Source organism: Bombus pyrosoma, linkage group LG5 (assembly GCF_014825855.1).
Source record: "Bombus pyrosoma isolate SC7728 linkage group LG5, ASM1482585v1, whole genome shotgun sequence".
NCBI classification, from domain to species: Eukaryota; Metazoa; Arthropoda; class Insecta; order Hymenoptera; family Apidae; genus Bombus; species Bombus pyrosoma.
In genome coordinates, this window is record NC_057774.1 from 10803694 (window position 1) to 10827314 (window position 23621).

General features: G+C 36.8%; 1 protein-coding gene across 2 annotated transcripts; it reads left to right on the forward strand.

Moving 5' to 3' along the window:
• Positions 1-471: 471 nt before the first annotated feature.
• LOC122567978 (putative ferric-chelate reductase 1 homolog) lies at positions 472-23447 on the forward strand. Of its 2 annotated transcripts, none has more exons than XM_043727199.1 (12): positions 472-1048; positions 9626-9948; positions 10878-10969; positions 14971-15130; positions 18130-18327; positions 18587-18682; positions 19138-19291; positions 19918-20144; positions 20974-21214; positions 21312-21424; positions 22099-22212; positions 22299-23447. In XM_043727199.1, the coding sequence occupies exons 1-12, from the start codon at positions 1039-1041 to the stop codon at positions 22437-22439; spliced, it is 1869 nt and encodes a 622-aa protein (XP_043583134.1). In that variant the 5' UTR covers positions 472-1038; the 3' UTR covers positions 22440-23447. The 2 variants fall into 2 exon arrangements, with proteins under 2 accessions (XP_043583134.1, XP_043583133.1); XM_043727198.1 differs by having other exon boundaries at positions 473-1048; positions 19135-19291.
• The last annotated feature ends 174 nt before the right edge of the window (positions 23448-23621 follow it).

Genomic DNA, 23621 nt, shown 5'->3' on the forward strand with positions numbered 1-23621 from the left:
GATATCGAAATGTATACAATTTTATTCATTGACAATATTATATTGTCTTTTGTATACTAATATCATGAATATGTGATTCGGTTGATTATATTACAACCAGATAATTCTTGAAAATATGAATTAAAATTGCAGTATAATTATCGTTGTTACATTGTTACATTCATAATCCTAATCTATGTATTTGTTACAGAAAAGGAAAAGAATTTATCTCAGTTCTTTACTAAAAAAACTGAAAATCTATATATTTATGATTTTGACATGAGGGAACCATTCCTATTATCATATCTATTTATTTATATTCTCCATTTTTCAACATGCTGGTATGTCGCATAACTAATCTTGTGCGCTCATTGTTTAGATTGTAAACAAGGATCAGAAAGAGCATGGATCGATCTCGTGACACGGGTTCCGTTGGCTAGGTACGGACCTGATGTGGTCTCACGGGCCTTTCAACTCGATCCGTATATCCACTACACAGTCTCTCGTAAGGTGTGGTTCTCAGCGTGCTGGTCAGAACTATGCTCGTCCGGAATCAACAAGTGCTTCTCGAGACTACGTCGGGGAAACACTTGACCTAACCGAACTTAGTGAACATCTTTTTCTTCTCGTAACCTCGCGTGCAAAGGAGAGTTCGAAGGGGGCGCGCATAGGTGGCAGAAAGATTCGCGGAGATTGACCGCGTACACAGATTGGCTTGAGTTCATGATCTTTGGTTACAAATATTATGACACCGGTTTGACTCGGTAGATCGTACAGATTAACCTTTTCACTTTGGGATTCGATCGCGAGACCAGAACCGTCGGCATTGTGTTGCTTCTTGTGGTGATCGATGACTCGGTGAATTATTGTTTCTTTTTTGCGTTGGAAGATGTATTTATGACGCGCGTGTTCCCTCGCCAGGATCAACGAGGTTTCTATATGTACACCGGAGTTCCGCTACACGTGACTTCACGCCTTGCCGACTGCGTGTTTATTACGCTGTAGATTTAACTCAATACACAACATAAGATTGAAGTTGACGAGAGAAAATCACCAAGTATGAAGCACCGTGAGTACAGATCTCGAGATGTTATTTCGCAATTAAGGATACGAAACGAGAGAAACGTTAGTTGTAGATGTGTTATACTATTGAAAAGACCGAATAATCCTCTATTTATTGTAGTTATCTTCATAAACTGCGATAAATACGAATTGGCATACACATTTGCGTCTATTTACAACTTCTTACAGAACTTTCAAATGATCTATGTTTATACAACTTTCATTTCTTATTTAAACTCATAAGACGTTCAAACAATTTTTGGTAGAAACACCTTTTAATTACCTAAGATGTATCGCATTTGTTAACATAGAATCATTCGACTTCTATTTACGGTGTTTCCAGTTGTAGGTTATTTCATCGATAATGGGGTTTATTGATGGATAGATTCAACGCGGTCCATTGACCAAATTCAGCATGCGAAAGTCGCGACCCTAGCGTAACATACAGATGACAGATTTCCATCGGTCGCACGACATCTGACATAAAAATGAAATTTCACGCGGAATTTATTTGATGGAAAGAGTACTCGTACAAAAAAGTGACTAGTTTCAAGACGCCTCTTGGTAAAATAAAACCATGACAAATACAGTCGTGGTTCATTCCATATTCTATGGGAACTGCTTAAAAAACAAGTTTTCTGGTGCACCTGTCACCAGCCAGAACGTTTTTATATTCCTGCACGTGGCACAGGCGCTTCGTCGAAAGAATGAAAACGTTGAATTATTACGCGAAATCGATTTTATTTCGACGCATAATGTTCCCAATGCAATTAATAAATAAGCGCCTCGGTAATGTTTTAGAAAGTTAACCTTGTGTTTGAAGCTTCAACGAACTTTCTTTCTTTGTCCCTTTGGTAACCGATTCTGAATCGATTATCGATAAGTAGTGCATCGGATAGCATTAAAATGAATCGTTCCAACTTCTTTTCGATGACCTATTTTTAAAAGCGTTTCGGAACCTTAACTTTGTCTTTAAAATATTATTTTCCGAATCGCGAGCAATATTTTTGAATATTTTATAAAATATTCTGTAAATACTTACTGCTTCGATATAATCTGTACTGAAAAGAACAAGTCGATTGTTGATAGTTGGAGGGAATTTATAATAATTTATAGAATAGCGTTCTAGCATAATTTCAATTTATTCTGACGTTAACTAATTATATCACCCAACTAATTTGATTTATCAGAACAATAAATATGCTATATTAATTAAACTGCTAACATATTAATTAAATAGCAAAATCAGCATAAATTTAAAATAATATTCCAGCTAATGTTTTTATGTTTGTTAATAGTAGCTGCTGATAATATTTTCTAAGTCTGCTCGCGTAATAAATTAGTTCGCCGTATGTCGTGCTAACGACAGAAGAATCTACGAACAATGTTCAGCGTGGAATTTCTAGGACACGAACGCGGGTATACACGAACGAAGTAATAAACGCATAAAATATTATATTAACAAATATAATATACGGTTTGACATATTAACGTAGGAATCTAGATCGCTGAGAGAGGAATTTCTAGGACAGGAAAGTAACGTTACTATGGCTACACGTTCGCCAAACACTTAGTTTACTATTCGATTCTATCAGAAATTGTGGAATATTTCGAGGTATAAACATTTAACTAATTTTTTTATTAATTTTTATTCTCTGATCATGTTCTATACAATTTTGATGATTTTTTTTTTTCAGTTCACTAATGAGTGAATTCAAATGGAAGATAAACGATATGTAATGTTATTTTATTTGCACAAATGACGTGTAACGTGTGATACCACGCAACTGACTTGTATGCTATTCCATTATGTATAATTCATAAGAGCACGTATCTTTCGACACGATAGAGGCACCGTGCAGTATATTTGTGCGAGTTTTATTTTTGGATTTTCGTACAGGACAATGTTTTGCGTCACGTGTCGAAAATGACGATATTTTAAAGAATATTCAAAGCCTGCATCAACTTATTTATACCTCGCTCTTCATCCTTATGCAATATTCAAACAAAAAATAAATTATAAGCTTCTGAAGCTGATATAGTAAGGAAAGAAAATGTGAAATAAAAGATGTATACATCGAAGTATTTTCTGGGGTGTAAAATACACATAGTTAGGCGGAGAAAGATATTTACGCATCGTTGTTTCTTATTTATTCAGGCACAGATTAAGTTCACCCGTATATTAAATTCTTTCTAGCCTGAAATCTACATAAACGTTATACTTCAATCTGCATAAAGTATCTTAATCTGAATGTAAAAAATTGTTATCCGCGAAATGAGTTAATCTCAGAGAAACGAGAGCTCTAATAGAAATATTTAACATAGAAAATACTTTCTCAGTACTCTTTCTAGCCATTATACGCAATAACATTCAGTTTGTTTCTTCGTTTTCCATTTCAGACCTGCACTTTCAATCGTAAATCATATCGAACGATAATGACGATAAAAAACGAAAGGAGAGACAAGAAAGGAAATTGAATTGTCTCTTTTGCCGCAGAAAGTACCATTTCGCTGTTAGAAATTTCCCCTCGTACGTGATAGCTGCAGGATCGAACGAAAGCGCAATTCCTTGGGTTAACTCGGTCACAATGTAACATTGTGCATTCTCCGAACTACGATCCATAGATCGGTGGGTGAGCAGCAGCGTTGTCGTGCACGCGCGTGCATCGCGGGTGGAACGAGCCGCAAAATGCAACGCGGGAAGCCTTGTGCTCGTTGCTTCGAACAATACCGTAATGATACATGATAATAACCGGCGAAGCGTGATTGCCGTGCTTCTTAACTCTTCATCTGTCATTCAAACGTTGTTTTTAATGAATGGATTTTTATCCTCCCGGCTTCCCCCGTTACGAACTCCATCGATGAAAAGAACAATGTGCCCGTTTAAGCCTATTGTACATAATACACGCGCGCAAGCCTGTATTTTTCGCTTTACCACGACGAGTAATATTTAAAATAGGTTACTGATCGAAAGGATCTGTACACTTGTTCATTTTTTGACACAATGTAATTTAATATAGGCAACTATATAAGTAGAATAGAAACGATGCGTTGATTTATGATGGTTGTACTCTGCATCAGTAGTTTATTATCATAGCACAGTAAACAAATTTCGAGAAGACTAAATACGCAACGAAATATTGGCATTTGAGCGAGTGAAACGGGTCGCGGCATAATTTCTTAAGAAAATTTATAACAAAACGTTCTGGAGAAGACCATCTGATTTGTAATACACAGATCAATTTTTCTAAATTCGTAATAAACTGTCGTCGCTAGTTCAATCATATATGCTTGACAAATTTTAATGAATATCAATAGACAGATCAATTATGTGAATCGTGTATCGAGCTTCGATGTAACGTCGGTGAATTTTTAAATAAATAATTACAAGTTCATTACTCGGTGATTCTACAAGAACGTGATAAATATCGCTTTTAGCCATTACTTTCTCATTAATTTACATATTTTACTAATGCTTATACGCTATCGCTATAGGTTGGATAAAATGCCTGGAATCTTACGCGAGATAGTGTACGTACTGAGTGTGTTTGAACGAAAGTTTGCCACACATCGTCGACGATATATATCGTACACGATGGTATCTGTATTATTTCAATAATACATATAAACAGTTGGAAATTGTGAAGATATTAATCTCGGCGAATAATACTCTGGCATGATGACTTACGTTCATGTTTGAATGTACGGCATTCATAATATGCGTTTCGCTTTTTCAAACGTTTGTGGCTGACTAATTACGCGTTTTTACGCTGCCTGTTTACATTTTGTCTAGTCACAACGCGGATATAATAGGTACATGTGGGATAGAAAAAATATATCTCCTAATGGAAAATATGCAAGTAAGATATCGATCATCCGCTATCCCATGCAATTAAAGACGTTGAAAAACTGACGATTAAGCAGCGAGTGCTAATGTCGATGGAAAAGTTCTCCATTGTTTTAGAGGGTCAAGGTATAGATCGCAACACAATTTCGATTTAGGTATGCCGCGAATTGTAAAATCGTAACTACTCGCGTACACGACGTTTTGCAATGTCTCTTACTCTTTTCGCAACGATACGACGCATCGAACGTTTCACACAGAGAGAATATTGTATCGTCGTTAGTATTGGAAAGGCTTGCGACAATACGAAGACCCGCATTCATAAAAATTATCAAAACTAGTATAAGATAAAAATTGTAAGATTGCGAGAAGGTAAAATTTTCCATAAATGCATAGAAACGTTCGCTCTAATCGTCGCTATTATCGCGAATGAAATTCGTTGACACTGAAACATTATTCGCGAGACAGCGAGCTGTTTAATACGTCTTTTGTAGTTGGAATTCTCGTACACATTCAGTTAGGTAATGTTTGCATGCAGTCTTGAAGATTTCTCTTCGTTTTCACTCTATGGAGATCGGATCGTTGTATCGTGTATTAACGGTAACAAGCTGTTGTTCGCTTTCGAGTTACGCTTTCAAAACTGTAAAATCAAGAAATACGTATTTCGCGTATAAAGTCGATCGTTTTTCCAGATTTTAATTTAAATTAAACGAAACAGTTCGTGAGATAATAATAATTATAATACAGAAAACGTTGCACTTATATGTAAAACTCTGAATATACGGAGTTCAGGCCCGTGAACCAGTGGGATGCAAGAATTTCGGATCTTTAAATATTTCGCGAATTTCGGAGAACATGGGAGGTTGAAATTTTGTAATATTTGTAAATCCGTGGAAGTTTTTGAGATGTCGGGAATTCATGGTAATGCTCGGAATTTCGGCCTGTTTGGGAGATTTCGAAGCGACCGAGACTTTTAGAAAATCCTCAAGTATTTAGGGATTTTGCAGGTTTAAAATAATTCAGCACAGTTTTAAAATCCCTACTAGATTCACCGAGTCGTAGGATTTTCTTCAAAATCTCAAGATTAATATGAAACTTTCTTCGGTAAAAGTGCACGTGTATTCTCTGTATCGTGTCCGATGAATTTAAATCTACGTATATTAGTCTGTTGGCAATTCTTTGTTTTCCTTGATAGAGCCATGGCTCACGTTTCGCTAGATTTCCCGATTCTAACGAACTCGATATTGGGACACGGGTTTGCACGTGCCACGATTTGTCGCAATAGCGTAAATGGACCATAACAGAAGCGGGCAAGCATCGACCTTGTCTCGAACGTTTCAGGCTACGAGTATAAAATAAGTTTCGTAATTGTCCTTAAAACGCAATCGTTCTTCTCATTGTGGCCATTTGCTCGTCCCGATAGAACGGTAGCGTAACACCATGATTTCTTCGAAACGAGGAGAGTCGTAGAGGATGATCTAAGTTCCCAGCAATTCGCATAATTGAAGTCAATTATACACCACCGATTCCATCGAATACGATCGTATCTGTACGAAATTTGACTTCAGAAATACTCCTACCAAGTGATACAAATATTTGAACGTTTATAAAAGCTTTCTTCCGAATATATATATTATGTGTGTCGTACGAAACGTTTGAAAATTTCGTTAGCATTTTAATGAGACACGATTATCACGATTATATTGGTAAGGTTCGAAATACATCTGAAAATTTACATGGAAATTACAACATATTTATTGCAAGCTTACACTTCTCAGAGATCGTCAAAATATTTGATCAGATGATTATTCATTATATTAATAATTCACAGCATTCAGAAGGATCATATTTAACTAACTAATTATATGTTTAAGATCACTGTTCGTATTATGTATCGATTTTTTACTCTAATGTAAGTACACGTTTGTAATAAACTTTATTATAGATTTTCAGATTGTTTTCAAAATTTACCGATATAATCTTAACAATAATTTCCATAATAATTTAAGTCTCGTTAAAATGCTAATGACATTTCGAAATGTTTCGTATGACACGCATGATTGCATTCATAAAAGGTGTCTGCAAGTGTTGGAATATTTTTATGAGTCACTCTATTTGCAACGATATGGGAGTGTTTCGATACATACAAGCAACAGTGTATACAGACAAATATATTTGAACGAGTAGAAAAATGTGAGAAACGCGATCGCCAGTGAATTGCCAGTGTACCGTTTCGTTATTTACAACGATTCAAAGACTGCCGAGTTGTGTGCAACCCACGCATGAAAGACGCTCACTTTCACCTATTGAGTTCTGCTGGACGACCCACGAGATTTCTTTGCTTGCACATTCCTAAACGACGCTGAAACACCGCGCCAGTTATATTATGTAATAGGCAATAGCTTTAATAGCTGGACCCTCGCCGTTGAGGCACGCGCAACAGCATTACCCGATTCAAAGAGGAACGCGATAATTCTTTACCTTTTCCTTTTATTTCCCTTGGAAATGCAGAAAATATTTGTTAAAGCAGAGTACCTAGCAAGTAGATTGCATTAGATATGTATTTATGGAGAATTTGAAAGCGCAGTAACAAACGAAATGCGCATAATACGTACAAGTATAGTGAGATAGTTCTAGCAGTTATTTCACGGATTAACGAAATTGCTATTTAGGTGCCAGTTTTTTAATTATATTCGTGAAAATGCCAGCTTCGCATAAATATCCGCAGTCTACCAATAAATAAAGTGTCCATAGATCTTTGTTTCGCGGATTGCGGATTATTTTCTCATTGATGTATGAATCATGGCCGCATCTGGACAGCAGAATCTGCGGTTACGGTATTGCTAAACGCATAAAGTTGCGCCACGATGACCAACAGTCCGATGCACTAGACGTTCTCGATCTTTTTTCACCCACGAAGAAAAATACCTAACGCGAACCTATACGATTTAATAGAGCGAAGCACGGATCTTTTTTATTTTCCCGTTTTCCTTATCCGAATTTCTCTCTTAATTTTTCATCCTCTTTTACAAGATTATGAAAATGCTCGCGAGAGGAAACTAGCGTATCCTGCTTGCGAGGATAACATGGATCAAAATTTGTCCAAGTTTCCAGAGCGAAGCTGATTAAAAGCTGGGTATGAACTGTAAGTTCGACTTTTTAATCTCTCTGCTCGTTTTCGATCCTTCTGCTCTTTTTTCTATTTATTAATAAGTAGTAGAAAAATACGCTTCATCTGTTTCGTTATAACGTAGAGGAAAACGCGAAGTGATATACCCTAGTATTATTTTATTTTATTTATTAGAATACGTAGCCCTCGCTTATCGATGCAGAAGTATGAACAGCAACATCAAAGTTATCGTTTCGATTCTAAGTAATCGAATTTTGAAAAGATTTACTTCGTTTGAAATTCTTAGTACTTAGAATTATCCTCATTTTCGTTCGAGTTACTTCTATTCTGCGATATATGAACATTTATAGAAACAGTTATATCGATGAAAAGCGTTTAATTTATGAGAATCATTAATAAATGTTTATCTAGTTTACGAAATTATATACATTATGAAATGGTTAATAGAAGGAGAGAGAAAGAGGTACGAAAGTTGTCGATGTTGATGGCACTAAACATACTCGAAGCAAGTGCAGAAATGGAGCAGCGGGAATTCCGGTCAGTTTAGAGCGGTGACTAATGCTTCACATTCGCAATGTTAAACTGTTCGACAGTGGCGGGTGACGTATACGGAAAAGTAGTCGCATAAGTCACGTATCTATACACATACTGTCACTAAGAAACTACCACGAATTTTCCAACGTTATAAAATGTAGCTGGTTTTATTATGCGCGCGTAGATATTCTTGGAATTGGAACGATATCCTTGTATCGTCTTCGCAATTATTCCATAGTCTGGAAGGTGTAAAAAGTAGATTGAATAATGCGCGTCCGCTTCGTATAAGGACAGTTCGTCCATGGTATTCGTTCTTCTGTACAGACTAGTCATACGAGTTTATGGGACTGTCTAGCGTGATACGACTTTGACGCTCGTTCATTAGTATGAAATCTTCATCGGACCGACCAGCGAAGAAAAAATTTGAAGAAAGACAGGAATCAAAGTAGAAAGTTTAAAGACCGGCCTTTGGTGTTTTTTGAAATACTTGAAAGCGTGCGAAGAGAGAAGAGAAAGATCGACCGACTAATATTGGTCTAATTACTGCGAACATGAAACTCGCGAATTATCCAACTAAATCCTTATCTAATTTTATTTCGATACGTTATTAATGTAGCTACTAGTCTGCAGAACTCCCACTTATCTGGACTCCATTTATTCGGGATCGTAACGGGACCGTAGTTAATACTCGATTAACTAAACTCGCGTTACGATAGAATTTACGTTGTTCGAACGTAAACTTATATCATTTGGAAGAAAAATCGTAGGTAGGAGAATTGATATTGGCAAATTCCTGTTACATTAATTTACAGTTATAATTGAACAGCGGGCTTCAAATATACTGTATGCGTTATACCAAAAGTCGTGTATTGTGTCGCGTTCATCAAAATCATCACGATCGCATTCGTAAAGTTTGTAAGAAATAGAAGAATGTAGGTGTATTCGAGGCAAGTGATATACAGTATGATCGCGGTAGTACTTATTTAGTAATTCAATTAAGCAATTTAATTTATTAAGTTTCGTAATTTAAAAGGAAGGTCGTATATGATTAAACGCGTAAAATTTGTATGTTACAGTAATGAAAGGAACGTTTGTAATCTTCCTAAGCGTTCTCTCGTTGAGAACGCTGGGTCTGCCGACTGGTGCACCGCCAGATTCGTGCAAAGATCTGATGCCTCGTCATCCTGGAAGCACGAAGCAGGAAACTTACCCTCCTCCTTACCAAGTTTTACCAGCTGCGGGACAAGGCAGAGTCCGGTTAATTCTGGGAAGTCCTCACGGTCTTGCCTACGAGGGTTTTATGATACTTGCGCATGACTCCGAGACCGGTGAATTCGTTGGAGAGTTCGCCAACTTGCCCGATTCGGCAAGAATCGTCGAGTGCACACAGGGTATAAAGGTAAACACGTTACCGTGTCGTGAATTATTTTATTAAAGTTTTCAGATATTTGCCAATTTTAAAATAAAAAAAAAAAAAATAAATAGACAGAATGATAAATCCATAAAATATTGGAATAATGTTATATATTATTCTATAATTACTATATACTCTTGAGGATTACAGGAAAGAGACACGACAAGTCACACTTTCTGTCTTTTATAGAAAATCACTTTTAGAATTCAACATTACGTACTATCAGCTACTTCCACATTGCCTAAAGATGTTATTCCATTCAATTTAGATTCGATTCATTAGATTTATTCGACTTCTAGAAATATTGATCGTTCCGACGTTAGCTATTCTATTGGTTTCGCATAAAATTTCTTGGAATTATTGTCTATTTTTAGAAGATAACGGGAGGTCATTTTTAATTTCAACTATTTAATATATATATTTATTTAATTATGATAATATTATATAATCATTAAATAATAATCAGGATAAGCCTATTAATAACAAGCCTACCTACCTAAATCATATACATACAGGAGCGGATAAGCTAATAAACAAGTAAATGTGTTTCGTAGGTTTTGATCGAAATAAGAAATAAAAAGTAGCAGATAAGATAACATAAATAAAATATATCGATTACATAATATGATACAAATGTTAAATAACGATGACACGAGTATCAGACACAGTAAGAAATAATTTAGCATATTGGTGGAATAAGGGTTTGAAAGGTGTTGTTCGAGCGATCAATACGATTCTTTTCGAATGATTAGAAAGTTTGATGATTTATAGTATTTCCCGATAGGATCGTTTCGATCGTAGTTAGCGAGCTCTCGAAGGCTACGTGAATCACGTTACCGTGCGCTCCCGAAGGACAGAGGCAAAGTGCTACACGACACGACGATTAAATGCTTTTTCCTTTTCCTTTTGTTAAGAACGCGGTGACTCACACGAACGTCAGCAAGAAGCACAATCTCGAGTTCGACTGGGAGGCACCTGTGAATTACGAAGGCACCATTGTTTTCAAGTGAGTATTCGATAGAACACTCGCCGGTTTGCGTTATTTCCTAATCTCGTTCAAATTTCTACCAATTGTCCTATATCCTTAGGAAATTTTGATACCGACTAAAAGTATCGCAGATAATTCGATGATATCATGTATTTAAATATCGTACGCGTTTCTTGCTTTCACAATGAATTTATTTTGCTTCGGTTGAATGATATATATATACTGCAATAAATGTATTGCCACGATATGGCAGTTGAACGTGCAAGAGGTATGGTTTGTAAGAATGCGGAAGCAAGATGTATCAGATCATGAAAACTAAACCTTGTCGTACTTCAATACTTTCACATTAATCCTCTCGTAATCCTATCAAGACTTTTTGCATTCACAGATCTTGTACTTTCGATACTGCCATTTCAAGGTTGCATAGCTCTTTCGTTTGCACCTAATTACGATAGAATTATTATGCGTTACAATTATTTTTAATAGTGAATTTGTCTCATACTTCTCTACTTCCATTTATTTTATCTTCTTCAAATTCATTGAAATTTTCTTTATTTCCTCGCGTCCTCGAACCTTCCATTCTTCCTGATGTTTAAGAAACATTTTCTTGAACACGTATTTGGAATATTCTTCATCGCAACGAATGAATTACAAGTTTTTATACGGTTCGTAAAACACCACTTTATATTCACCGCTTATTTTGCTCGGTCATTCTTATCGACTTCTCATTCCTGATTTTTATAATAATCGATACAAATAGCTTGCTTCCTATCTACACGATGAAGCGATAAAATAAAACGTCACGGAAAAATAATTTCTGTATACATCATTTCGTTCCAACGTTTACCATCACAATCGTATCAGTTATGTCTTATTACAGTGCTAATGAAGTTTTAAAACGTTTTACATAACGCGTGCGATACATATACAAAAGTTTTGTACGCCGAGTGTTCAAACACCTTCGTGTACATATAGATACCTAAGTTTTAAATCAAACAACGCAACTCGAATACTCGAATACAAAAACTTTTGTAACTAGCAGAACAGAATCGATTTTCTGTCAGATCGCAATTTATTACAGCAGTCCGCATAAAACAAATTAACTCTGCAATCATACGATAAACCGAATGGAAATTGACGATTCATCGCATTCAAAGCTAATGCAGGAATTCATCTGCGAAGTATCGATGAATCGTTCGTTCAATTTCTGGAACAAAACTCGGTCTTCGGATCACGGTGTATATGGCTCACGCACGTAATATGCCGCGATCTGTCGCACGTATGAATTACGATTAGAAACGAACGAACGCGCGTGGCACTGAGGCGCCTCGGCATCTGCCGTGCACGGAATACAATATAACACGGTTAACGGTGAACGGTGAAACGGCTGGGACATTCGTTATAAACTTTTCCGCTGGTAATCGGTGCCACCGGTTATTTCTGAATGCTCAATTAATACGGGGGACAGAGTGCTGCGCGAGCTCCATTAAAACTTCTCGAGAAATTTATGCCGATAGCCATAAATAACCATTCGGTTCGTTCGAATTCCGCTTTTGACATGTCGCCGGTATCAGTCCACTCTCGTTCGTGCTACGTAGTTCATTCGTTTATTCTCTTTTTGATTCGGGTTATCGTTCTGGTTATCGAAGCGATCCTTATTTTAATTCGGAGACCACGGCGGAAGGGAATAATAAGTATACCCTTATTGATTTTACAATTCCATTGTCATCTTACGTCTAAATAGAAGCACTTTAGTACGATGTAATTGAAAATGAAAACAACCTGTTAGGATCGATGTGATAAAAACCTGTTAAAAGTAACTGACAAGCGGACCAAGTTTTGTGGAAGCCAAAGATATAATTATTAAAACGGTATTTTAATATCCTCGCCGTATGAACAATGAACCCTTTATCGTGGATCTTACTACCGTGACGAGTAGTATTTTGAAAATTTTTAAAGGGATTAAGGGACACAACACATTTGGCTTCAAAGCGAAATAAAAAGATTTCAATTACCGGGAATCAACAACGAATTTTAAACATAGAAGATACGACTTATCGTGTTTTTCGTCTGTAATCTTCGTCTGTAATGTATGTGTAATTAAAACGAGAAATCTCATTGGTATAAATAAATCTCTTTATACTTTTCTCGAATCTCTAGGAATTTATGGTTTGTTTGAATTCTGCTTTTAACACAGTCTGATATCTGGCCCACTCTCGTCCAGTTAGATCGTTCATTCGTTGATTCTCAGTTCGATACGAAGCCTTCCTCCACGCTATCGAAACGATTTTTCAACATTAGACTCCGACTCGTTATTCGTTCTCAACATTGTTATCTTTTGTTCCCACGCCTGCACTGGTAATGGGTTGCATCACGTTGACCCGGAAGATCGTAATTTATAGTCTTATCTGCCGAGATGTTGGAATACGAATTGACGTTCCTATAACCCTTTTTTCTCTCCTCCTTTACGGAAACGGAGAGGAACGTTGGCTACGTTTCGTGACCGATTATGATGCATCGGCTACAGTAATTGTAGGATCATTAAACGATGGAGGAGTAACTCGAAGATGCTTTGACTTTCCAGTTTCAGTCCTCTGTTTGTTCGATTCGGAAGAAATATCTGTATATGTAATTAGGGAAACTTTCCAGTTTCGTTTGGTGTTTCATTGGTATTCAAAAGTTTGCACCTGCAAGTTCGTTTGCATCCTGTATTGTCTGTTTAAACTTTTAAATGAAAGAAACTGCAAATGTTGTGATTTCTAAACTTTGGTATGCCTTTTATTCGCTTAGTTACCTACTTTTAAATGTACATAGTTGATATTAAGAGTACCAGTATGTTTATTATTATTTACTTTAATGCTTCTAGTTGCAACGAAGAAACGAGAACGTGTACAGCAATCTGAATAAATATTTTCTTTACGAGTACTCTATGAAGGTACTTGCGAGTAAAACGAGAATTTACATAACAATTTGATTACACAAAGTATTTGCATATATGTACCTCTATTTTCTAATAAAGCGTTTCGTTTTTAGTATAATTTGTGCAATCATATTGAGGTATTACCAAACGATATGAAATCCAAGTATTAATTAATTAGTATGTAAATGCTATAATAAATACAGTCGTGTGCAAGACAACTTCGTTCGTGTTAAACTATGTACAAACTTTCGATTAAAAGTATGAATAACCTAACACGAATGAAAATGATAAATGGCAATACTTGTATCATCTGCTTTTATTGTAACATTCTGATGTTGCCGATAAAAACTGTTGATAAAAGCAACGCATGTCCCAGCACACTCCACTGTAATTCACGTACACAGTCCACCGTTCATCAAATTACGATCATACGCAATACTTCCATTTTGTTAATTACAATATGTCCTAATTACAAGTAAATACGTACACGGTCATGTGCATATAATTTGTTTAATCCATTATCATACCATATCAAAGAATATCCGCATCGTTCATTATATCATCCAATTTGAGGATAAAAGTCCCAAATGTTTGTTACCGTAATGAGGACATGAAACGGTAATAAAAGCAGACCAGGGAAGCACAGTTATTAACACGTCTATCACACCATCGTAATTAATAAACTTTGTCAATAGAATTCGTCCAGACCCTTCAATTTTACAAAAAAAAAAAAAAAAAAATCGAAAATATTGAAAAATACGAATCATCATGGATTTTAGCACATCCATAATTCGCATACATATGTTTGCCTGAAATTAACGATGAAAGTGTCCATTGTCGGTAATATAGCTCCGAACGAAACACACGATATTCCTTGGACCTTTGGCTACTGCACTCTCTCAAAGAACCAACATACCGTAATTACCGCAATCAATACCAGTACGGTATCTTCGTGCTCCTATCAGTCATTTGTACTTCGCTGAAACGCTCCCATTTCCCTTTTCACCGTCCATGGATCGATACATGTTTCTCGTAACTCTCGTCGATCGTTTCTTTCTTTTTTTTTTTTTTCTTTTCTCCCTATTCTACCACGTTGCAGGTCCACGTTCGCGCAGGATTACAGTACGTACTGGGTCGGCGTGGAATCGCCGCCAGTTAACGTTCGCAAGCGATCCATCGACGTATTGACCTCGTCTACACCGATCAGTACACTGAGAACTACCACGCCGCCCTATTACAGTCCGACCGTCGATTACGAGGTAAGTATTCTGCGTCCCATTACGTCCCGACCGCTGATCACGAGGCAAACGTGCTTTTCACACCCGATAATCATAGCCGCGACTGATCATCGACTATGCAGGGAAAGGGCCGGCGAAGTGAAATCGTGCCCTAACATCGAAATATTCAACCACTATCTCTTTGATACCTGTTTGCGATTGTGAACGTCTTTGATCGAACAAACGCGCTATGGTACTTACTATGTCGGTTCGGAATGACGGAGATATGAACTCGATTCTCTTGCTGTTATATTTTTGGCAAATTGCTGATTAGCTATTTTATGGAGAAATTAACAGGTACCATAGGGTATTTCTATGAATATTCGATGGTAACGGATGGACTGCGGATATTTATGCTTCCATAGGAAATTTGAAAATGCAAAAATTGCATAAAACGAACGTAGCCTGAAAAATATACAGAATATCAAAAGTATAGTGCTTTCTATAGTATTTCGTAGGTAAAACAATTTCTTTTTTTATCGAGGTTCTACTTTCTTTATTATATTCTGAAAGATATTAATTCGTATAAAAATTCGCAGTCAAAAATATGAACCGTATTCTGCTCTTATTACTATAATTTTGATATACGCCCGTACTTACAATAAAAAGATTGAGTTCTTAATAACCGCATCTCTATATAATTTAACAAACACTATCTCATGCAGCGAACAATGTTTCAATGAAAACTTACTTTAATGACTTTATGCTTTGCTAATCGCGTAAATTAATTCACGTGCAAACACACATGGCGTATATTCGCAGTAGGTCAACAATGTAGTTAATACATATGTACATACACGTTGCGTATGGCCCTAATAAGAAGTTGTAATTTAGAATACTAAATAAATATTTGATGTGATCGATTAATCGATCATATTAAGCTACTTGGATCGGTTAAGAATTTCTATTACGTTTTAACATAGAAAGTACAAAGCAATACAATGGTTTTCTACAAAGTTGAGAGAAATTTTAGAAATCTTTTGAAGTTGATTTTCAAAGGAATTTTTGATAAATAGATTTCACGATAATTAACGATATATGTGAATGAATGTATCTAGAAACACGAAGGTATAATTAATAACAAAACAGAAGGATATAATTAATCAAAGAGTACATTGGTAAGGGATATGCGTGTACAATAATTACGAGTTGAAAGTAAGTTCATATTCCGACGTATATTGGTTGGACGATATGCTGCTACATGTATTATGTATGCACAATTGCGCACACCTGCACGCTAGTTAGCTTCGTACAAACGCATAATTTCCATCGAACGGGATACGCTCTTGGTTTTATATTTTATATACTTTCGCCGTTCACTTTCGTGTATCTTCCGATCCGACCGCGCCCCGTAATTTTTGCTCCATTGTCCATTTATTTTTACGTGACTTTATCTTCGTCGCATCAACGCTCAACGCGCCTCGAGGATTAATCTGTGCCAATGGCGAGACGGTGAAACGTCGTGAAACAAAAGGGGACGATAAACTACTTACTCGAGTCATATTTTAATTTTACTTCCCTTTTTAGTAGGATGCTTCTTCGTATTGACAATTTTTAGACAAACGATTCGAATATCGTCTGTCAATTTTAGTAGAAGATAATAAATCTTCTTTTTCACCATTGATTTCCCATTATTTCATATATATTAGTGCTCGTTTACGTATAATTAATACAAATAGTTAAATCAAAATGTTCATGTACTTGAAACCGGTAAGATATTAAACATATTATAAATAATATATGAAACATTTATTGCCTGTAAGAACGTATTAATATGGAAAGAAACAGAGAAATAGCGTATCCCACGGTCGCTAATACGGACACGCGTTCATCTTATCTTTATTCAACGAGCAATTAAAGCAATCACGAGTCCAATTACTGCGTGTGATGTACAAAAATCTTCCTACGACAAAATCGGACGAACTCGCAGGTGTGCTTAATTGAAATGAAAAATATACATACATACACGAAGTTGGTAATAATCAGCTCTCAAAGTTCGCAATTATTCTGTTTCGCGAACTGTGTCTAAGTTGAAGGTCGGTCGTCACATTTCCCGTTCCTCCGAGACTTCGACCAATCTGCGTCTCTTTTGTCGTTCGTGACCATTTTGTATTGTAATTAATCATTGAATTGATATCTTGATGTTCGAGCATTCAACGTTAATCACATTGCGTTGCGTATGCATTGCTGTGCATCGCGGTTCAAGTTATAATTTTCATTCGAGTGTCATCTTGAATACGAGCTGCAAGCGTGTTTTGTCTGAATTGACTTGCGCGACAAATGAAAAGATACAGGTCGACGTGTTCTTTGCGTACCGTCCTCGTTACCGGTCCACTTTCGAAACGAGATCGACGTGAGAAAAGGCGGCACGCGAATGAATCCACGCCGGTTTCTCGCTTGGAAACTTTATTGAGGAGTTTCCAGAGTGGCGGACTGAAACTACTCCATTAACCGGCTGCGACGCGAGCTGCTTCTCTGCACACACGTATCGCCGCTGTAGGATTTCTCGCCGCGGAAATATCTTCGTATTTTGGATGAAAATAAATCTTTCGGAAATCTCTTGAAACTTTACCGCCAGATTCATGCCAGACGATGAACGTGGTTGAAGAATCTATTGGCTCTAGGATCAACCGTACTCTTAACTCTGCGTGTTAACGTTTGTTCATCCTTTCGTATTATTAGATTAAATTATACGTAGACACTGTTCGTGCCAGATATGAGATGCGTATTGACACGACGAACTTCTATTTCTATTTCCGTGCGAAAGATTATTCCGTTTCTCTAGAGAAACTAGCAAAGCTGCCTGGAAACTCTGCTCTCGGTTGGAGAACTTGCGTTCGGTCCTGTATAAATCTCCGTGTTCTTCGTACCCGTTTCTCGAATCTTATGATCGTACAAACGCTTTGAGTATTAACCGACGTATAATTTCTTCAGAATTTTGACGACAGCGAGTTATTGTATTTGAACGTGTTATTCTTTAGACGAAAGATGTTGAGGATCCTTTCTACACCGGATGTGGCTCCACGAAGAATTGCTTTGGTACGCCAGCTGGATGCATCGAGGCCAAAAATTGTATCGCCGCGGTTACTGTACTCGTTCAAGGAGAGCGATATCTGTTTGAATTGCAAGGACGTGACAGCAAATATGTCGCTGTTGGTTTATCCGATGACAGTAAAATGGTAATTTCTTGTTGATTAAAAATAATGTACTTTGATATATCGTGCTTGGTCATCCGAAAATATCGATTAAATTAAATTACATTAATTATTTGCTACCTAAATAATTACGGATACCTAATTTAGACCGTGGTAAATTTTATGCAACGATGGTTATACTGATTAGAGAAGTGTAGGCTTAGAAAGTATGCAGAATATTAGATTCAATTCACGTAATTCTACGGTGAACGATTATTTAATCCTTCGTATGTTATATATGCAGGGCGATGACAGTGTAGTTGAGTGCGCGAACGAAGGAGGAGAAATTGCATTACACATGTCTTGGAACTCTGGAAAACGTAATATGCGCCAGCCCATGGTACGTATTCTATTATTTATCATATTAAAGCAGGATACGGACTGAATACCAAATTCTGTGGTAGTAATAACAAATTTTATTCTGTAGCTGGTTGCTAAGGTCAGAGAGTCTGCATCGCAATTTGCAAATTTGAGAAACGAACTTTGAACTTATTTTATTAATCGTTCGACGGCGAATAAACATCCAACGATTCGAATTGAATAAAATTAGAATTAAAAAGAAAGAAGAAACTTCTACCTGCGACCAATATCGAGGTCTCTGTTACGTGATCACGCGAGTCGCGAGCAAGTGAAATTAATACGATCTTGATTCGATGAGCCCCGCGGCGATGGCCGACTTTCGTCATGTGTGTAACATTGTTACCGATCACTTCTTTGTGCGAATGATTGCATCGATTCGCAGTTTACGAGAAATCTCCCGTGACCTTGATCCATTTGCGATTTCCTTTATAGCAGGAAGGAGCAGTCCAATTGGAGTCGAGTGCGATCAAGGATGACATAATCACGTGCAGATTTTGGAGAGAGAAGACCACGGTTGTTCAAGGCCGCGAGTATGACCTCGTCAGCACACCATACAATCTTCTCGTGGCAGCTGGCAAAAGTTTAAAAAGTACGTTCAATTTCATTTAATCCTGCGATGCTACAACTACTCTGCCGATCATAAGTATTAGGATACCTTTATTAGGATACGTTATATTTACTAAAAATCTCTAAGAGATTTTACCTTGTTTAATATTTTATGTTACGAGGTACAAAATAAATAAAAAAATAAAGGTAATGAGAAGTATCCAATTTGGATCAAATATCAGTAGGACTTTTAATACTTATGGCTGGCAATTATATATTATACAACCTTTCTAACGCTATTCTGGGAAACTAAATATTCCAAAGTACTTTGAAATAAGTAAAAGACATAATTTTATTAGTACAATGACAAAGTATTTGTGTATTACCGGACGGTTTTGATCTTTCTATGCTAGAACGTTACCAGAAAGCATAAATATAACGTTAATCATCTATCATTATTCTTAGAAATAAGGAAACTAAAAATGAATAAATGCAATAACTTCGCGATTGAGAATACTCTGTAATGAACCTAGATACATGTTTTTGATGAAATGATTTTTTCCAAGAATTCTGCTGAAACTTTTCTTTCGCTTCATCTCTCTTATCACGCGAAGTGAAACGATTTAGGAACGGAGAAACGTTTAAAGAAACATTTGTCGAAACATTTAGGTAATGGTATCGGATTTCATGACACGGCGTACGACGCGACCGGTGACGCAAAGTTATTATCCGACGTTGGTGGTTACACTACGGCGAGCAACATTCTAATTCGTGTTCACGGCGCTCTAATGTTGGCGTCTTGGATCGGTACAGCGTCGATCGGCATTCTTCTGGCTAGATACTACAAGCAGACATGGGTCAGCTCACAGTTGTGCGGGAAGGACCATTGGTTCGCCGTAAGTATCCAATTTTTCCTATAATCGCGCGCACAAGCTGGGCTATTGGTAAGATCTCGACCCAGTGGAAGTAACGACCCCGAGGTTGCGTGTGATGGCACCTATTTGACGGGGCGATGCTCTTGTCTCTGGGTTCATGAGTTGGGGATCGAGGTTAATCGGAGGAACCGCGAATGGAAGGGCAATTTGATAATGTCACGGGGGTGGCTCTTTCCGAAAATTACCAGTCGACGCACGAACAGCGTGATTGCAATTTAAATCGAACACATTAATCATTTTGCGTAATCAGATTTTAATTGGGAGACACCGGGTGAAATTGTACCGATCGTCGTGAGAATTGTTTGCTTTATGGCGTACGGTCCATACGACAATAAATATGCTCGTAATGTTACGTTCATAATGAAATGACAAGAATTAAATTGCTATTGAGATTGGTTAAACGTATCGATTTTGCTCGACAATTAGATATTTTTCATGTAATGCGGTGAATACTTATTAATTTGGCTTTTAGTATGCAGAGCACGCTACATTTTTTAAACAGCGTACTGTACTTGACGTTGTTGAACTCGAGAGTCTGAACGTTCCGAAAGAACGCTTAACTTTGGCCGATGTCCAAGGATGATATTGAACGTATCTTAGACGGCTGAAGGATACTTATTAACTTCGGATTATTTAATACCCGGCTCGAGTATTCATATATTATAATAATATCGCCGTCACTTATGTTCCTCACTTTGATGTCATTCATTATGAGAATTTAATTCCATCGATGAAATACGATGAATATTATCGACAAGAATATGTTATTTTGCTCTGTTGTTTACTCAAGTGGCACAGATTCTTTATGATACTGACATGGTCGATGACAATAGCGGCTTTCGTAATAATATTCGTCGAATTGGGTGAATGGAGTTCGGAGGTGATACACGCGTCCTTGGGACTAGCGACCACGATCTTAGCCTTTATTCAACCGTTTATGGCAGCCGCGAGACCTCACCCAGGAGCACCGCGAAGACCTCTTTTTAATTGGGCGCATTGGTTCGTTGGAAACGCGGCACAGATTTGCGGCAGTAAGCTTCTCTTCTTTTTCATACTGCACGTGTTCTTTGTGTACTTCTTTTCTGCACGGTCAATGGATTAACCGACGCATTGAAATTCCTTTCACAGTAATCGCAATTTTCTTCGCGGTCCGACTAAATAAGGCCAAACTGCCGGAATGGGTCGACTGGATTCTGGCAGCTTACGTGGTATTCCATATTCTGACTCACCTTATCTTAACGGTAAGAATGATATTTGATATTTCGAAATCAAAATCCTTGTACATTCATTCGATTTGTACGAGTTTGGGCAATGTACATTATTTTATCTATAGCGGATGTCCTATTTTCATCTATAAATGGATATCTTGAAAGAATAAATAGACCGAAAGAGGGTGGTAGTAGAAATTTTACAAAAGAACAACTAAATATGTCAAGGTTAACTTCTTTTCTTTAATGAGTCTTTTTTTATCTGTTGCTCCAATTAACCTTGGCAAACTTGCTCAAATACCGTGCTATTTTGTTGCTACGCACTCGATGATATCCATTTGTAAATGAAAAATAAGTTCACCTTGATTATAATTATTATATAATATTCCTACTTCACTACAGGCTATAATTTGTCGTTTTTAATATTCAGATAGTTACTGACGACATAAAGTTTCGAATTAATCCGCCATGGATTATTAATGTTTTAGAGGAATCAGTCCTCTTTGATCCCGTATGCAATTAGTAGTTCCATATCATGTCTAATATATTTCATATTTGATTATGCAGACCACTGTTGAAAATCTCTTTAATTATACAAGCGCGATTTCGAGACAGGCAAAGCTCTAAATCTGGATCAGCTTTGGTACACTAAGTCGGATATTTATAGAGGACCGTTATGTAACGAAGGAAATCAATGTATGTTATAGTTCGTTGGATGTGCCTCTGACAGACAGACGAGTCAGAGGGTGAATTCATTTCCGATGAAAGACATGCACTCTCGTGGTTCAATGGTCCATCCGGATGCAAGACAGGATGCTCCTGTAAGTTTCTTGCTAATAAGAATCGGTGCGGTGCGCCGAGAATCTCTGAAAATCTTCACCGTCTCATTTCTCATTCTGTTCGATAGCACGCTGGAATCAGGAAATTTATCTTCGGCATATATTTCGTCGTGATCGTCCTATTCACCGCAGCTCTCATTGTAATCACCGTACTGGCGCCTATAGAAGACACATGGATTACCTTCACGAACAACATTAAAAATTATTAAGTAGCGATAAACTGTGCGTGAGATTCGTTTGTCCACGAATTATGTACGCTGCTGTGTCAGGAATATTATTGCGATAAGTTACAAACTGTTTCGCATTGAGTATGTCCTCCAGTGACTGTTTATATATATATGTAAATGAGCATCGAATCGAGATAAATTATCGTTTACAGGGATAACTCCAAAGTGCGAGTTATATGATAATACATATTATATTATTTGATACATCGAATGTTGAAAAGTACGTAGTTTGAAGTTTCTCATAGTAGAAGTATAATAAATGGTATATCATATCATGTTACAAGCGGCAGTACGTAGAATATCCAAGTGCATTGATTCGATATATTCTCCCATCGACCTTAAATATCTTCGAATATTTTCAATCTCCGCTTCCTTTTACTTGGTAGACTGACTTCTGATAATTGATTGAATAAGTATTCGTGCAAATTATTCGTACAAATGTCCGTCCAAAATAAGAGTATAACTTAAACATAAAATATAAAAACATATTTTATTTTTTTCTACATATGAAAGAAGGCATTAGTTTGTTTATATCTGCGAGGTTATTCGCGACAAATATATTGTTGTTAGAAGCTCTCAAAGACTTCTGTCTGTAAGGTGCTTTTATATTTAAGTTGTCTTTATCGGTAAGATACACGCAGATTATCCATATTTATGATGTAACGTTTACAGTATTAGCTTTTATAACATATGTATTTTCGATTTTTACACGTGTTTAGATTTATTTTGTACTACGATAAGTGTTATTCTATAGATGAGTGCAAACAAGAGTTTATAGAAGTATTATGGAATTGCGCTTAATTAACCGACATCATAATGTTTTCATATGTTATTGATTGTTAATAAATAAAAGTATATACAGAATCGTGTGTAGTGTGAGAAATAACGTAACTCAGCAAAAGTACCTTTTTGGTTTGAATTCATTGTACTAAACGATATTAGATACGTATACGTAAGTGTAGATAAAAGCATTGTCAGCGTTTTTCACAATGTGCAAGTTCTTTTTTTCAACCTTACCGTATCGCTACAATTTTATTTCGCTACACTCGTACCAGATTTTCGCTGCTTCGAGTTTTCTACAGGAAAGGTTATCCGTTTATTGTTAAGATCCTACGGAGGGCACGGTGGTTGAACTCGGTTAACTGTAAGAGGTCGTTGTTAATC